The sequence below is a fragment of the Onthophagus taurus genome, chromosome 7, assembly GCF_036711975.1.
Source record: "Onthophagus taurus isolate NC chromosome 7, IU_Otau_3.0, whole genome shotgun sequence".
Lineage (NCBI taxonomy): Eukaryota > Metazoa > Arthropoda > Insecta > Coleoptera > Scarabaeidae > Onthophagus > Onthophagus taurus.
Genome location: NC_091972.1, coordinates 3,688,894 through 3,708,278, shown reverse-complemented (window position 1 = coordinate 3,708,278; position 19,385 = coordinate 3,688,894). Strand labels below are relative to the sequence as shown.

The 19,385-nt window shown below is 33.4% G+C and overlaps 1 protein-coding gene and 1 long non-coding RNA gene across 8 annotated transcripts in view; both read right to left on the bottom strand.

Moving 5' to 3' along the window:
• LOC111420849 (shavenoid) overlaps nucleotides 1-19,385 on the bottom strand; it is a 372,982-nt gene that overhangs the window by 242,131 nt on the left and 111,466 nt on the right. For all 7 annotated transcript variants that reach the window (XR_011641225.1, XM_071198256.1, XM_071198259.1 and 4 more), the window contains 2 exons: nucleotides 15,676-15,824; nucleotides 8,446-8,598 (listed from right to left, as the gene is read on the bottom strand). Coding sequence is in view for 6 of the 7 variants with exons in the window: in XM_071198256.1 (XP_071054357.1) it covers nucleotides 8,446-8,598; nucleotides 15,676-15,808 (286 nt within the window). In the remaining variant the exon portion in view is untranslated. The remainder of the gene's footprint in view (nucleotides 1-8,445; nucleotides 8,599-15,675; nucleotides 15,825-19,385) is intronic.
• LOC139430855 (uncharacterized) lies at nucleotides 677-1,639 on the bottom strand. The gene is made up of 3 exons (XR_011641232.1): nucleotides 1,415-1,639; nucleotides 1,124-1,310; nucleotides 677-997 (listed from the first exon to the last, which is right to left on the bottom strand). It is a non-coding gene; the product is annotated as an uncharacterized lncRNA (long non-coding RNA).

Below are 19,385 nucleotides of genomic sequence, written 5' to 3'. Positions count from 1 at the left end.
TTCCAATACTTTTGATAAGGAACATAAAATGCTTATGGGGGCATGAGTATTCGTTTGGACTTGGTACCTTCGCTACCGGTATCACAATGGACTGTTTCCATATTGAAGGGAAAACACCTTCTAATAGACAAGTATTAATAATATTTGTTATATGAGGTAAGATTATCTTATATTAAGGTCATGTAATTCAGCTAAAATATCACTCTCGGACACCAACCTAAATGAGAAAACACCTGGGCCTAATTTTGCCTTACCAAAGTTATTAATCAAATTATCAGCCCTACAGTGGCTATAGCATTGAGCTTCCAAGAAGAAATTATTTAGTTCGTCGCCGTTTTTTAAGTGTTGTGGAAGGGAATAAATTGTTTTCTTGCAGCTCTTTCCACGGGTTAACAGTATTCTGCATAGCATGAGTAATGTAAGCACGTTTTTCACACATAATAGCGGTATTTACAAGATTTCTTAGTTCTTTATAGTAGGTTCAGCCAGACTGATTTTTTGCCACGGACAGGGATCCTTGGCAGAAGTTACTCTCACACGAGGGGCATATATGTCAATAGCTGAGAGCAGTAGATGATATATATTATATTGTAATAAAATCCCTGTTTCCGAAGAAACAGAAAAAAGACTAATTAAATTTAAAAAATTTACTATATTGGATTAGACTATAAGTAGTTAGTTTTGTTATGATTTTCGTTTAGTTTTAAGAAAAATCAGGACGATGTGCAAGAAAAAGGTAATTCGTTGAAGTCTATGACCTTCAAATTTTGACCTTGACATTTACATTTTGACAGGTATTGATTTTGGCGACTTTTCAGACGATTTTCGATTCTAAAACCATGCGAGATCGATAGATCGTGTCGTTTTAGCCCTTAGGCCGCAATTTCATCCATTTCTGAATCATTTTATATATTTAAATTCCATTTTTTTTCTTTCCAAACTTTAACATCAAATTACGAATTTCTCGAAGGAATTTGACACCCGAAAGCGCGATTATCTAAAAGAACGAAAAATTAGCTACAAAATTACAAAATCTTAATCAAATTCAAAGTTTATTAATAATTTCGAATATTTTCAAAGTTGATAGTTATTTTCTTTAAAAAATTCAATCATTTTGGCTAACCTGTGTAATTTATAATTCCCGCCATTTTATCAACCAATCAGAGAGCCCAGATTCAAACTGAGGCGATTAAATTCGGATATCCAAGAAGGCTTTGTCCAAAAAGGGTATATAAGGCCGCGCAAATTTGACACCGAGAGAGTTCAATTTTGGTTAGAGCGAAGCGTTGTCGAATCTACATCAATTTAACCTAAAAATTTCTAACCTAATTTTTTTTTGACAACTCAATTTACTTTTATCTAGTAAAAGTAAACAAGTGTTTCTAAATTATCTTCGAAGAAATCGAAACCATACCTGAGATCGAGTCCAATGTTCCATCCTGTTCCCGAAGGACAAAATTTCCCGAGAATCCTAAATTTCTAACACCGAAGAACATCCATCCCGCAAGACCAAGGTCAACCAACCATTTTTAACTGACATGTCACACCTCCGGAAACAAGTTAAGTGAACATAATTTCCTTTTATCGAACTCTTTAATTTTTATAACCCTCGCGATTAAAATAAAAAAAAATCAATCTTAAAAGAATCTTAAATTAACGCGTATAAGCTTTGTCAATTTCAACACTCTTATAAAGGAGTTACCTCTTTCTTGCACAGATTTCTTTATGCTCTATTTTATATTTAGTTCGTAAATTTAAAAATTTAGTTATAGATGTCTCCATGAACTTGCGTTTTATTTTTTGTCACTGAGATTCATGTTCTTTAATTTAACAAAAAAAAATGTATTTTTGTTCGTTGTTATCCAATTAAATAATTGTTATACAGGGTGCCCGGAAATTGCGTTCATGTATTTAAAGGTGTGATTCTACATAAAAAATCATGAAGAAAAGTTCATATAAAGGTGTGTCCTAAAATGCTTCCTAAGGGAGGTAGAGTGCTTTGAAGAAGACGTTCAATATGTGGTTATTTCTCATTATTTCAAAAACTACTAGGGTTAGAAACACGAAATTTTGCATATCCAGCTATTTTTACGGGGCGAATACGATAATCGAATGAAAAATTAGAAGGAATGTGCAGTTGCGGAAATAAGGGATAGGGGGTGCAATTTATTTCCCATATTTCTTTTTGCTTTGATCTTTTCACTATTTAACCTCAAAATTTGAATCTACAGAAAAAAATACATAAAAAATGTTTTGCTTATAAAATGTCTACGACCACTCGTTTTCAAGATAAATAATACTTTAACTATCACTAAAAATCTTAGTAGGCTCCTTTCATTTGTTGATCTTTGCTGTCAAGCGGTCGATAAAAAATTATTTTAGTGCTACAACCATTATAATTTACGTTTAATTAAATCAAAATGGTTCAATACTCAAACAAAGAGATGGCAAACATTCACTTTACGTACGGTAGAGCTGATGGAAATGCCAGAGAAGCACGAAGATTGTACGCAGAACGATATCCAAATCTACAACTTCCCTGTGAACAAATCTTCGCTTCTATTCATAGAAGATTGTGTGAAACTGGGCGCTTTAAGGAAAATCGTTACGACTGTGGAAGATCATGCACTACGAGGACTGTAGAAGTGGAAGAAAGGGTGCTCGATGCAGTAGCTATCAATCTTACGGTAAGCACTAGGAGATTATCGGTACAAGAAAATGTGCCGAAAACCACCGTTTGGGAGGTATTTAAAGATCAGCTACAGCATCCATATCATTTCCAAAAGGTGCAGGTCTTAAAACCCACCGATAGCATCCCAAGACTACAGTTCCGTCGATGGATTATGGAACAATGGCGCCATGACAGAAATTTTCCGGAAAAAGTGTTTACCGATGAAGCTGCCATAATATCCATGTTCGTCTCAACGGTACAACTTATCTTAACTTTTTGCAAAATACCTTGTTTGAATTGATGGAAGAAGTGCCGTATCAAACACCAAGGGAAATGTGGTTTATGCGATGGGGCTCCTCCTCATTTCAGCGTTCAAGTACGGCAATACTTAAATGAAACCTACCGTGAAAGATGGATAAGTCGAGATAGCATGGCCTGCACGTTCACCGGACTTGAATCCCATAGACTTCTTTTTCTGGGGCTACCTTAAATATTTAGTGTATGCAACACCAGTTAACAATGTCGAAGAGCTAGAACAACGTGTAAGGGACGGTTGTAACACTATTCGAAACAAACAAAGTATTTTTTGGAAAGTAAGACGTTCATTAATTAAACGAGTGAGATGTTGCATTGACATGGATGGTGGAATTTTTGAACAAATCTTATAACTTTTTTTGGTGTTATTTGTTAAAAATTGCTTTTAAGTTAAACTTTTTATTTTTGTTAAATTGTTAATACGTTTTGTTTAGATTGTTTTTATTAAGGTTTTGGTAAAATTTTAAGTTATTATGAAAAATTAGTAATAATCATCTTTTGAATCATTTTGATAAAATTAACCATGATTCGCAGAAATTTTTGTAGACAATGTACGAAGTAATTTTTTATCACCCATTTGACAGCTTAAATCCAACCAATGAAAGAAGCCTATTAAGATTTTTAGTGATAGTTTAATACACATGTTTGTGTGCAGTATTTTACTTAGTATTATTTATCTTGAAAACGAGTGGTCGTAGACCATTTTATAAGCAGAACATTTTTTATGTATTTTTTTCCATAGATTCTAATTTTGAGGTTAAAATAGTGAAAACATCAAAGCAAAAAGAAATATGGGAAATAAATTGCGCCCCCTATCCCTTATTTTCGCAACTGCACATTTCTTCTAATTTTTCATTCGATTATCGTATTCGCCCCGTAAAAATAGCTGGATATGCAAAATTTCGTGTTTCTAACCCTAGTAGTTTTTGAAATAATGAGAAATAACCACATATTGAACGTCTTCTTCAAAGCACTCTACCTCCCTTAGGAAGCATTTTAGGACACACCTTTATATGAACTTTTCTTCATGATTTTTTATGTAGAATTGTAGAGCGTAAAAAACTGTATCTTGGGACAAAGAGTGATATTTTTCTTAAAAAAAACAAGGCCTACTATTTCACTTTTAAGGTGTTAAAAATGAAGAAATCATATTAGGAAATTTTTTACAAAAAATCTGAGTACACCACTGCATTAAGCGCCTTTTGAAATGGGCATATACCAAATTTACCGTTACAGATAATTGAAAAATACAATATTTTATGAATTTATTTGATCAGATGGAGTAAACCATGACAAAAAAGGAAATAAAATACAGAGAATAATACAAAACTATTTAACAATATTTAACAGAAATTCAAAAAATGGAAGAAAAAAACAACATTCAAGGTATTAATAGAAAATAAAAACTAGTTAAATGTCTGTTTCTTCCACCAATCCACCGTTAAGTTCGATACATTTATTGTACCTTCTTCGTGCATTCATTGTTACATTCCTCAGTTGCTCTGGGGTAATGTCTGCACATGCCTGAACTATTCTAGCACGCAGTTCATCTAGCGACTGTGTCCTTGACCTGTAAACTTTCTGTTTAAGGATTCCCCAAAGAAAAAAGTCGAGTGGTGTCAAATCAGGAGATCTTGGCGGCCATTCAATAAGATGACTATTTCTTCCTATCCATCGATTTTCAAAATTTTCATTTAACCAACGCTTTACCACTACTGCGTTATGCACGAGGGACCCATCTAATTGAAATTTTATATTCGCACATACCAGAGGTGGTAAATTGTTTAGCGCATTCGAAAACTCATTTCTTAAGAAATACAAACATTTTGTTGAATTTAAATTGCCCTCAAAGAAAAATGGACCAATAATTCTGTTGTCAAGTATTCCGCACCACACATTTATTTTATGCGAATACTGTCGTCTTGCGTTGATGATCCACTCTGGATTTTCTGTGCACCAATACCTTGAATTTTGCGATGACACCACGCTATTTGTTGTAAACGTGGCCTCATCGCTAAACAAAATTTCCCTTAAAAAGTTTCTGTTTCCAAGTATTCACCTTGAGCCCATAAACAGAATTCTAGTCTTCTCTCTTCGTCTCTTGGTTCAAGAGTGTGTAGAAATTTTGGTTTATAGGGTTTAATTTTTTTTTTTGTAAAGCACCTTCTAATACATTCTCTTGGAATATTTAAATCTATGGCAGCTGTTCTCAAACTGGAATGAGGGTTATTATGAAAATATTCCACTATTTAATTATTATTTCTAATTTCCCGGCGTGGATTTTGAACTTTTAGAATTTGTTTTGATACACTGCCTGTATCGTTGAATACCTTATTTACCCGGTGAACGGTGCTAGCACTAACCGGAGGCATATCTGGATGTCTGTTATTAAATTCTATAGCCGCTTTTCTTTTCGAAAGAATATTATCGCCAACAAGGCGTACAATTTCAACTTTGTGTCTAACACTTAGTCGTTCCATAATTACACCACTAAATTGCACACTTTTTATAAAATTTGTATAAGCACAAAACTGACAGAAGTAATGCTTTAAATCACTTTCATAGAATTCAATTCTTTTTTTTTATTTCCATGGTTTACTAGATAACTATTTTTTTATTTCCATGGTTACAAATGTAAATAGTTTTTGTATTACTGGCTGTATTTTATTTCCTTTTTTGTCATAGTTTACTCCATCTGATCAAATAAATTCATAAAATATTGTATTTTTCAATTATCTGTAACGGTGTTAATTTGTAACCATTTTTGATGAAATTTGGTATATGCCCATTTCAAAAGGTGCTTAATGCAGTGGTGTACTCAGATTTTTTGTAAAAAATTTCCTAATATGATTTCTTCATTTTTAGCACCTAAAAAGTGAAATAGTAGGCCTTGGTTTTTTTAAGAAAAATATCACCCTTTGTCCTAAGGTACAGTTTTTTACGCTCTACAATTAAGAAAAAAATTATCGAAATCGGATAATAAATACAAATTTTACGAGGGTGTTCCGCTTTCAAACGGGTCACACTGTATGAAAGCAATTTCCGGGCACCCTGTATGTTTTCTCGTTGGCTGATCAATGGTTAATGCCATTTCAAAACTCACAATCATTTCTAGAAACTCATCACAGTATACATCTGTCAGGTCCAGCAAATCGATATTGAAATCACCACAAAGTACACAAAGATCAAAGCATGGATAAATTACGTTTTTTGACGTTTCTTGTACCAGAAAGAAAATTGTTTTCCAACTTTATAGTAATGACGTCGTAAATTTAAGAACTTCCATGAATCGTAAACACTAACATGTGTTAGCAATCTTCAGACGATCTTTTACACCATCCTGACATAATCACTTCGGCGGTGTATAGAAGTTCCGATTCGTTGTTTTGTTAAGAGTCGACTTCCTTTAGTTTGTCTTAGGAAATGACCAGAAATTACCCGTGCCAAAAGGAACTAATGTAACGAACGCCCCAAGTCATTTGTGGCACCGCGCTTACTTGTAGGTAACAGAGTTTATAACCGTTCGGTTGGTAATGGCTTAGATTTATTTCAAGCTGCGGGCTCGCAATCTTCAACTTCGTAGATTTATTTGATAGGCGATTGCAAAGTGTGTAATTTTCTGCAGTCAATAAGAACGAGGTGCTTGGAATTTGACTTCACACAATCCTAAACCGCAGTAATTGAATGTTGTAAAACGTGTTTTTGAAATATCGTCTTTAATTTTGGTACGCCACAAAATTTTCTTTTGAAAAGAAATTATGTGTGGATGTGGCGTTGAAAAGTTTATAAATAACTTTGAAAAAGTGATGGGAGTATAATGTAACTAACTCATAATAGAGCTTAATTGTCAGGTTAAAAGCACAATGGGTATTGTGTCACCGGGGTACTAAAGCAAACAAACGAAAAGCTCGTTAGCTCGTCCGATTTTAGTGCAGTACGCGGAATCTAATTGTAAGATCGCGGCTCGTTGTTATACTCTGAGCCCAGAGAACCGTCCAAAGTTAATATAAGTACAAAGCAACGGCGGCCGGCGGAAGGAAAGCACCCGACCTCGGAATCGTTTTATCGTCGCGTCCGAACCATTAAGGCCCCACTTTACATTGTAAACATCGAACCCAACGAGCCTGAGCATAAACGAAGGTCACTGACAGAGTCGTGACTGAAAATTTAACTTCATTAATTTTCTTCTCGACCTAGCTAATGTTAAACCACTCTCTCCTTTTCTTCGTACATTTTTAAGATTTTAACTTGACTCTTATGAAAATTATAATAATCATAAAAAAATAAGAAGAGCAAAAACCTACATGGTCTCGATCCTATCGCAACAAGTACCTAAATCAACAATTAGGGGCAATTTTGGTGCTTGCGGCGTCCTCGGACTTGGTGATTTCCGATAATAAGGACCCGGCATCGTTATGAAGTAAGTGAATAACAGGCTGCCTTTTCAAGATTTTCGACCAGCTACTCATTATTACGTGCAATAACACTTAGGGCAGTGAGACGAGGGTCGCCAACGATCTGTTATTAATTTTGGCACTCCAAGTTCCACTCTGCACATAATGACGAGGTATCGACGAAATTTTCTGATTGAATACACTTTAGGGACATCATTGAGAATTCAAAATGTGTGCCAACAAATCGAAATTAAAAAAAAAAAAGGAAATATATGACTTTGCGCGGATATTGTAACCGTAAAATTCGATTCAACCACGTTAGCTGCGGGCTTATAAACATCACGTGCCCAGAGCTTACACACTATAACTGTAAAGGACATAAATTATGATTCCATAATGGTGATGGTACTCACCTGTCTCTGTTACAAGTTAATAAATACACTTATAACTAACAAAATTGTTGAAATTGATGAAAATTAACTTTCTATTCTTGACAGTTATTACCTATTATTATTACTTAAAAGGTACTTAAAAGTACCATTTTATAGTAATAGAAGGACTTGTAATTACCTTTAGGTATAAGCAAAAATTAAATTAAATAAAAAATCGATTTCGGGTTATTACGATTTCACAGGAAGTCTTTTTGAAATTTTATTTCTTTCAACCTAGTAATTTAAGTATTGTCCCGAATGCTTTCATTATAAAGCAGGTAAAATTTACACCATATGGTCAACAAAAAATCTACTATTACAATTCTTTCCTCCTTTAATTTAATACACGTGGTCTCTGCGGGGTTACTTGTTACGTTCATCGTAAATTAAACTCACGATTAACATAAATGCGAAATGTGTTGCTCTTGGAATTGGAAGACGAAGCTAGTTCTCGGTTGGGGTCAACAGTTTATTGGTTTTATGTCTTTGGTGATCACAGCGTAACTTTAAAGTTTTTAATGTAACAGATGAGGAGGAAACGTCATTAAAGAGCAACTCAAGGATAAAAGTGAGAGATTAAACGATCGTCGTTGTGTTTTCAGAATCATTAGATAATGTGCGATACTCAACTTACCGTTGATGTCATCGACGCATATCTGGATGTCTTCTCTGAAAGTTGGTAGATGTCGATGACACTGGCAGGTGCAGAACGGCTCTTTCGAGTCTTCGACGGCAGCTGCTGTACCGCTGCTTAACCCTATGCAAACGTCCGGGTTACAGAATTTATCTGTAATAAAAGTTTTTTTGTACTATAAAATTAATGGAGTTAGAATTGTTGTGCTCAAGATTCATTATTTTGAAATAAATCAATTCACACCTAAACTAATCATAGAGGAAGTTTAGATTAAACTAAAAGCTTCAATTAAGTTCTTACTTTTTTATTCAATCACTACCTATTAACTTGAGTAGTAAGCGAGTGCCGCTTTCGTTGCTTTCGTCTTTTCGTTTTTGGTTTAGCAGGATATCGCCGTTTCGAGTTCTTGCTCTGTGCAGAATGCATTTGCGGTCACTAACAGTGTCGGATTACGCAGTCGGCCGTAAATCATTCATAACTATTCGTTTGGATAGCGCGGCAAACAGGGTCTCTAATCGTACCGTATTCAATTAAAGGACGTATTCTTCGGCGCGAGTCAAAGAAATGCACGGGCACGATTGTAATTATCGCGGCACTTAGGTGCGATCGTGACCACTTCTTCTTGACCGAGCTCTTACTATAGCAATTATGGTAATCAAAATATCAAAACGTTCTACTGACATGCAATGCGTTGTCTTCGATATTTCAAGTAGTTAAACTGTCTTTGTGTGAAAATTACATAAATTATTCTTGTAATTGAGTGGATTGTTTAAACAGTATAATCACATAAAAAAGTTTGAAGCTTTTTGTATGCACGATAAGGAGCATGGACAACGATCAAGCAATATTAGGACAAAGAGATGAAAAAATGAAAATGTATAATCTGTTTTTTATTTAAATCAATTGTCAAAGTGTCGTCAAGTTGGTATTGAAAGTAAAAGCGCATGTCGTGACTTTTACTTTAATTGTGTGCCACCACTGTCTATCAAATTTGTTAAGATTGATTAAAAAACAATTTTCATATAATTTTTTTGCTGCTAAATCTACCATAAAAATGTTAAGAAAGGGTGGAACTATAATTAGGTATTGTGAAGAAGTACAGACGGAGACACCAAATACGAATTTAAAATATATATGTGATAAAGCTTCACGTATTTTTGATGTATGTGTATTGCACTTGAGTTTTAAAATTAAATTTATATTCAACATAATTGTATTAGGTTCACAGCACGACGGTTTTTAAAATTATTCAAACCTACAAAAAATATCAAACTGTAAAAAAACCAAAAACACAAGGGCGTTGTAAAATAAACTACAAAACGGATAATAATTTATATTTTATTAAAGAAGAGTTAGGAAGAAAATACAAAAATTGCATGAAAAGAAACAGTATTTTAATCTTAATGATTTACTTAATTTTGCAAGAAATGAATGTGATTACTAATGGTAGATCAAAATTACATAAAATTATAAAATCTATGGGATATAGATATAAAAAGATTAGCAATAGAAAAGTGTTAATTGAACAACCACATATAGTTTCAAAAAGAATTACATTTTTAAAGACATACTTGCAATACCCAGAATCCGGAGAGTATACTTTTGTTTTTCTTGACAAAACTTGGATTTACGAAAATGGCACCCAAGTTTATCAATGGGTAAATGAAAATGAAAGATTCGGTATTCCGCAAAGAGCAGAAGGCGAAGGAAAAAGATTTACAATCTTGCACGCAGGCACTTCGTCAGGGTTTTTGCCAAATTGCGATCTCTTGCTCAGTGACAACACGGAGCACAGAGATTATCATAAAAATATGACGTCAATTATTTTTATGGAATGGGTGAAAAATCAATTACTTTCAGCATTAAATAATTTGGGTGCGAAGTGTGCGGTAGTAATGGATAATGCTCCATATCACTCAAAACAAATCGAGAAAGCTCCAAGTTTCTGCACAAAAAAAATGATATGAAAAAATGGTTAACTGAACATAATATACAGTTTGAACCAACCTTAAATAAAAAATCGTTATGGGAAATAATCCCTTATTACAAGCCTCAAATTGAAAAATCCTTTGAAATTGACAAATTAATAAGAGACCATGGCCATACTGTTCTTCGCCTTCCTCCATACAATTGCCAATATAATCCCATTGAACTATGTTGGGCGTTCTTAAAAACTTATTACAATAAACATGTTCAGTCCAGCTCGGAGAAAAAGATCTGTCGTGTCAAGGAGACTTGGCAAAAAGCTCTTGGTCATTACACTCCGGAGATGTGGGCAAATAGTGTTCGCCACTGTGAAGAACTAATTAAAAAAGATTGGACAACATTAATGGGAAATTCATTAATAACTGATTTACCTCCTGTCATCATCCAACTAGCGGAAGACTCAGATTCTTCCAGTAATTCTGATTTTTAAACAATATTCAAATTTTAATTATAGCACTTAATTATGTTATCTTAATATATTGCTCACGAGTTTTAATTTCAAAAAGTAGATATTAGCCAAGTGACGAGAGATTAGTGGCTTCGTCTTTAAAGTGACAATCAGTGAGAACTTCGTTTAGAATATACACAACCTTACTTATTATTTAGTGGAAAATATTATAAAGCGTGGTCATAGAACATGGTATCTAGGGTGGTACAGACCGTTTTTTTATAAAAATTTGGCAATGACAATTGATTTAAATAAAAAACAAATTTTAGTTAGATTATATCCTGGGGTAACAAAAATCAAAAAGTACTGCAAAGTTTTAGTGTTCTGTAAGAGAAGAATGTGGAATTGGAGATGACGTAAAATTCGCTGGGGGAAGAAGAAGAAGAAAATATTGAATGAATACATCCAAAGAGCAGATAAGACCAGATTGATCAAGATATCGAGAGACATCTCCAATTTGTCAATTCCTAAGAGATGAGGTGCTTTGGTCTACGATGTATATCAAAGATATCCCGCTCGTTTTCAAAACTCTACATGTACTGGATAGAGTCGACAATTCTGGCATTCAACAATTGCAAACACGTTCTGACCGACACAATACGTTAACATATCCAGTGACTAATTTTTCACTTGCAGCTTTATGCGATACTTCTGACTCCAATTTAGCTACAATTTAGCTGCCACATTAATTGACACTTGCTGAGATTTTTGATTCAAGCTGTACTGAGGGAAGTTGAACTCCAGCCACTTCTTAGTGACGAATAGCAATGAAATCCACTAGACAGCACTGCTGGCTTATCTTTTACTTGCAGCTTCTTGTGACAGTTTGGACTTCGTAATCTATACCGTTTTGAAACAAAAAAATGTTGGAATTTACCTGCCATTTGGGTTCTTTTTGTCTACAGGAACGGGATACAGAATTATTTCCAGTATTGTAATGAGTACTTCAGCACCCACTGGTGATTTTAATTTTCTAAATAAAAGGTTCCAACAAATCCACATTGACAAGCATACAAACACTATCGATATACATCGATCAACATTCCCGTTGAGTCCAAGTAATTAGAACATCCATAATTGTATGATTAAAGTAATAATTAGCGGTTAGACTTCGAGATAAGTAGTAATTCTAAAGTGTGTGTAAGAAATAGTTCTTGTTAAATTTAGAGCATGATCAGTGCAAATCCAGACCATTTCGTGCGGTTTAGAGGTTATTGGATATATATATTGGATATATTTCAGTTGTTTTTGCAAATCTGGAGTTTCGTCGGTATAATTTCAGGGATTCTTGTAATTAGAGTTTGTTCAATATTCTTGCGATCCAGATTCTGGTAAGGGTATTCTCGACATTTTCTTACACTCTGATATCTGGATATCATAATTCCTAACTCAACTTAATAATCTGCGCTTTAACCAGTATAATTCCAGACTTTTTCTTCAAACCTGAAGCTTATTGAGTGTAATTTTAAACTTCTCTTACAGTTTAGAAGCTGTTGCAAGTGTTATTAAAAATTTTTTTTTAAAACTTATATACAGGGTGATTCACATAAAAATCGACACACAACAGGGACACGTAGAGGACAATAAATTAAGATTATTTAATGTAACTTACCTCTATACTAAGTTGTACACCTCAGGAGTTATAGGCCTTCAAAGTTGGCTCTTAAATTTTTAAAAAGTTCAATATCTTCGTAATACATTAAGCTAGAAAAACCAAATTTGGTATACGTTATGAGTGTACCAAGGGTATTAATTGGTAGCAAATTGAACTCAATTGAGGCATTTCATAGGGTTGATTAAGGGTGATGGTACCCTAAATTTTGACAAATTTTTTTAACCTTTTGTCGTTTTCACAAAAAACTTAAATAACTAAAGACACGTATTTCGTAATGTTACTTAAAATAAGAGAAAATTTAGTAGTCGGCTATGAAATTGTAAGTCAAACTTGACAAATAGGTTATAAAGTTATTTGACGACAAACTTTTCGTCATCACCTTTCATTCTTAAGTTATGATCGATTTTAACACCAAAAGTACCCAATTTTGACATTTTGGGGATTTTCTCTTTATCACCTCAAAATCATTACATCTAAACCAAATCTGTTTATGGATGATGTCTTCTTAGTTGACAATAAACAACTTATTCCTAAAAAACTTTTCTCCATCACCTTTCATCCTTGAGTTATGATCAATTTTAATACCGAAAGTACTCAATTTTGATATTTCGATGATTTTCTCTTTTTATCATTAGAAAATCATTATAACTAAACCAAATCTGTTTATGAGTAATGTCCTTTTAGTTCATAATAAACAATTTATTTCAAATAAACTTTTCTCCATCACCTTTAATTTTTGAGTTATGATCTATTTTAATACCAAAAGTACTCAATTTTAACATTTTGGTGATTTTTTCTTTATCACTAGAAAATCATTATACCTAAACTAAATTTGTTTATGGATGATGTTTTTTTAGTTCATAATAAACAATTTATTCCTAAAAAACTTTTCTCCGTCACCTTTCATTCTTGAATTATGATCGATTTTAAAACCAAAAGTACTTAATTTTGAGATTTTGGGGATTTTCTCTTTATCACTAGAAAATTATTATGCCTAAACTAAATTTGTTTATGGATGATGTCTTTTTAGTTCATAATAAACAATTTATTTCAAATAAACTTTTCTCCATAACCTTTAATTTTTGGGTTATGATCTATTTTAATACCAAAAGTACTCAATTTTAACATTTTGGTGATTTTTTCTTTATCACTAGAAAATCATTATACCTAAACTAAATTTGTTTATGGATGATGTTTTTTTAGTTCATAATAAACAATTTATTCCTAAAAAACTTTTCTCCGTCACCTTTCATTCTTGAATTATGATCGATTTTAAAACCAAAAGTACTTAATTTTGAGATTTTGGGGATTTTCTCTTTATCACTAGAAAATTATTATGCCTAAACTAAATTTGTTTATGGATGATGTCTTTTTAGTTCATAATAAACAATTTATTTCAAATAAACTTTTCTCCATAACCTTTAATTTTTGGGTTATGATCTATTTTAATACCAAAAGTACTCAATTTTAACATTTTGGTGATTTTTTTCTTTATCACTAGAAAATCATTATACCTAAACTAAATTTGTTTATGGACGATGTTTTTTTAGTTCATAATAAACAATTTATTCCTAAAAAACTTTTCTCCGTCACCTTTCATTCTTGAATTATGATCGATTTTAAAACCAAAAGTACTTAATTTTGAGATTTTGGGGATTTTCTCTTTATCACTAGAAAATTATTATGCCTAAACTATATTTGTTTATGGATGATGTCTTTTTAGTTCATAATAAACAGTTTATTCCTCAAATTACGTACAATTTCACAGCCGACTACTGAATTTTTGATGATTCTAAGTAGCATTAACAAGATACGCGTCTTTAGTTTTTTGAGTTTTTTATGAAAACGACAATGTTTTTTAAAAAATAGTAAGAGTAAAAAAAGTTTTAGAATTAAATTCCACATGAAATGAGGTAATAATGTATTAAATCCACAAAAAGGTTAAAAAAATCTGCCAAAATTTAGGGAACCATCACCCTTAATCAACCCTTTCAAATGTCTCAATTGGTCTCAACTTGCTACCAATTAATATTACGAAGATATTCAATGTTTTAAAAATTTAAGATCCAACTTTGAAAGCCTATAACTCCTCAGAGGTACAACTTGGTATAGAGATAAGTTGCATTAAATCATCTTAATTTATTGTCCTCTACATGGTTCTTATGTGAATCACCCTGTATTTATATTATATTTGAATTGTTAGTTCTAGTTTTGTACTAACACTGTCTCTACAAGTAACACAAGGCCTAGAACTAGCATCATTCGGGTTTAGCCGTCTTGAAAGACGTGCGGCTAAATCCGAATGTTTCTAGTTCTCGGTCTAGTGTTACTTCTAGTTTTGCAGTAACACTGTCTCTACAACTAACACAAGACCTAGAACTCAAATCATTTGGGTTTAGCCGCCTTGAGAGACAAAATCCGAAACTTTCTAGTTCTAGGTCTAGTGTTAGTTTTAGTTTTGATCGCTACTCAGCGTTAGATTGTGGTATATTTTTATTGAACGAAAAGTAGAACTAACATTAGACCAAGAACCAGAAACATTCGGGCTTAGCTGGTGGAAAAAGAAGAAAATATAAAAGGGTAGATAAGACCAGATTGATCAAGATATCGAGAAACATCTCCAATTCCACTGATTCCATTTTGTGTAAATATCTTGAGTATTATAATGATGGTAGTATTCGTTGGTAAGTCGCAAATGAAATAATTTAATGTTTTCAATGAAACGTTCGGAGATTTTACGATTAGAGTTTTAATGAAATTGGAAATAATATAAAATTTATGATTGTTATAATGATTTTTAATAGCTTCTTTAAAGTGAAGGTCTTCTCATTCCATCGATTTGGATGTAATATTTTTACGGAGAACTTCAAGTTAACCTCATCCACGATTTATGTTACCAAACATACTTGTAAACTCGTTGTTTATTGATTAGTTTAAAAAAATTATCTATAACTACCGGTTTGTCTACCTATAACGGGTTCAGTTTGATTTATAGTAAAGTTTGTGATCGTAATTTCAGTTTAATCGAAAAATAAACGAGGTTATTATTATTAACTTGTATCTTGTTTATCGATGAATGGGTGTAATTTGTGTTTATCTAGGTATTTAAAATCTTGTAATTTCAAGTTAGCTCAAGTAGAAATACCATTGCAGATAAAAAATCGAATAAACAGTTCCCTACCTTCAGTTTGAAAGATATCTCCTTGATTTTGCCTGGTTATTGAAGATATGCTAGACTGATATTCCGTCAGCTCGGAATTTACTGGATAAAGAGCTTCGAGAAGGACAACTAGAAGGATGCAGCGCATGTCCATTTGTCCATTCTAATACCTGAAATCAACAGAAAAATGGCATTAATATTTTTAATCGCGTCTGCGTGTGTTAAAGTGAAAGAAGATTGAAGACCGAACTATATGCTATAATTAAAATCTAAACAATTTATTTTTCGACATTAAATACGAGGAACGTCTATGGAACCCATTAATTAAAACACTTGATGGGCGGTTTTGTGCCTTGTAATATCTCTGAAAACATGTATTTATTTAATAATAAATTATTACAAACCAGGAAACATTTACTGTTACAATTTATTTGCTTTGACGAAGAATATTATAATTAAAAACAAGTTATGACTAATTTCGTTCTATTCAAAACGTGATCATTTATTTTTATTCAAAAACAATTATTTACGTTCGTTCTATTCAAATTACGTTTAAGCTCGTAAATTCATTCTTATTATGATCGTTTATTACAAATAGCTTGAGCTACTCTTAAATGGAATATTAAATGAAGCCGTTAAACTGTGTAATTAAACAGACGGCAACGTTTGTTTATTTACGGTCAAGCGTCACGCTTAGTTGTAATTATTCGAAACGTTTTCAACCGCATAAATCAGTTTAAAGTTACGTTTTTCAGTGCGGTTGTAATTTTGTACTTCCATTCAAAACGACTTCTTTTATACGTTTAAAACGAAATTATTAGTCCGATTTATTTAAGTTTTTTTTCAATAAATTGCTTGATTCGAAAAATACGGTACATTTTAAGTGGTAGTCAAACTGGTGTAACCACAACTTTTTTTTCTTAAACTCGAATCTCTTTTCGATCCGAAAAGTTCTGATGTGAGCAATTACGTCAAGTTTAAGAGAAAAAGGAGGTTGAAATGCGTCGATTTTTTTTTCTTCTTTATTCATCACGAATCGAAGAAATTTTAAAAGATTGCGTGCTCAGGAAGCATAATACATCAAGTTCCAAATGGTTCTAAAACGGTACCAGACCGTTTATTTTGACACATTGCTCACATTAAAGATCATAATCTGAATAACGATACCGCTCGTATTCCTTTGATCAAATACGGTTAAAGGTTTGAGTACTTAAGCGCGGTTGATTGTGATATATATGCGAAGTATTTGCCCATAAATATCACAGAATGGTAATCATATATGTCCTAAGTGGAGTTAAGTATGCTAGTTTATATCTGAATGTGGTTACGCTTAACTCGATATGCTTTCAGTTACATCCAAATGAGATTATAAAATTAAAAAACTTTTCTTTGGCGATAACATTTTATGGCGAAAATCGGCTCTTAATATCTCTATGAATTTTTGAGACATCAATATTTTAAACAAACCTTGAACTTCAAATACTTTTTTGATTGTATCTGTAAACTTTAGCCCTAACAGCTACATTTTTTTCCTTTCTCATTTGCTATCACATTTTGAACAATAGCCAGATTTTTATCAACAGGAATTTCTTCGATGTAATTTCCGAATTTTCATTATTGTAACTAAGCCGAGGTCGCTTGCGACCGAGGGGCTACATCGATCGAAAGAACTTTACATAACACCATTGTAACGAAATCAATTTTCGTTATTACTGTACATTAAAAATACAAATATACAACAATATATTTCCATAGAAACCAGGCAACATGTCAATATAATTTGATGTTATAGTAAAACCTGGATATATTCATTCACATATTTTCATTCAGCTTGGTTATAGATGCTGAGGTCCGGGATACTTTAACTTACTCCAAGTTCACTAGTGTCAGAGCAGATGGTATTGGACTCAGATTCCTCTTACCCATTTTGGATATAGTTATTACTCCCCTAACTCATATTTTCACCTGTTCTTTTGAAGAGTCTATATTTCCGTCAATCTGGCGAATCGCCCATGTTATTCCTATCCCAAAAATTAAATCTCCGTCCCATGCTTCTATCTATGTTGTCAAAAGCTATTGAACGTTTAACTTATTTACAGATTCAGAAATATCTTGAGGAGTTTAATCTGATTAACAAGTTCCAACCTGGTTTTCGTGAAGGGTATGGTACTACTACAGCACTGATTAAGATCACTGATGATATTAGATCTGCTTGTAATAAGCGTAGTGTTACTTGATTTTAGTAAGGCCTTTGATTGTGGACCATGCCCATCTGTTAACTAGGCTTTCTGCTATTGGTTTTACCTCTTCTTGTGTATCTTGGTTCCAGACTCTCTTCTCCTGTTGACATCAAATGTTGAGTTCTCCAGGGCAGTGTGCTGAGTCCTTCGCTCTTCTCAATTTTCATAAATAAAGGGTTTTCCAATAAGAGGTGTTATTTTGAATAGCCCGTTATTTCGGTAGATGTCACTTTTGAAGCTGTCATTTTTTGACATTTGACAAGTAGAAAGTACGCCATTAACAAAAATGGAACGATACACGCATCAACAACGCATTGAAATTATTAAAATTCACTATAAAAATGGTGAAATTTTGGCAGAGACAGTTCGTAAAACTCGAACATTTTTGGGTCGTCATGAAGCACCTTGTCGGACCGCAATACAGAAATTGGTGGAAAAATTCGAGCTGTTGGGACAAGTTAGTGATGTGAAGAATAAAACCCGTGCACGTCGCTCAAGAACAGCCGAGAATATTGCTGCTGTAGCCGAAAGTGTTGAAGAAAACCCAGGTTTGTCCATTCCTCGTCGTTCTTTGGAATTAGGCATTCCACAAACGTAACGTATTTTGCATAAAGATTTGGGTCTTAAGGCTTATAAACTTCAGTTAACACAAGAACTCAAGCCGTCCGATCATCAACAACGTCGTGTCTTTGCTGATTGGGTCGTTGAAATGCATGAAAATGATCCGGAATTGGATGGTATTGATGTGGACAACGTTTACTTTCAACAAGACGGTGCTACACGTGCCACACAAGCAACGAAACCATTGATCTTTTACGGGAAATGTTTCCGGACCGTGTTATCTCTCGAAGAGGTGATCACAATTGGCCACCGAGATCTTGTGATTTAACACCTTGCGACTTCTTCCTTTGGGGCCACGTGAAAGAGAAGGTGTACGCCAACAGCCCAGCGTCGATTCAAGACCTCAAAGATGGAATTCGTGAGGCTATTGAGGACATAGGGCAGCCACTTTGCAATTTGGTTATGGAAAATTTCATGGAAAGGATATTGTCCTGTAAGCGTGGTCGTGGTGGTCATTTGCCTAATGTTATTTTCCACTATTAACGGCATACCTTCTTCTTTATAATGAAATAAACATCCGATCATTTATACTAAAAAATGGCATTTTTCTTTGAATATCAAAATAACACCTCTTATTGGAAAACCCTGTAGTATTAGTGATGGTATCTCGTGTAACTATCATTTGTATGCAGATGACCTTCAACTTTATATTTCGTCAACTGTTAACAACCTCCCAGATGCTCTTTTGCATCTTAACAACGATCGCTCTAGTGTACTTGACTGGTCTAGACGTCATGGACTTAACCTTACTATAGGTAAAATGCAAGTCATTGCATTTGGTACTCGCCCCTTGCTGGCAGAATTTAATTCCTTAACTACCCTTCAACAGAGGTTTGGCGACACCGTTATTCCGTTTTCTAATACGGTCAA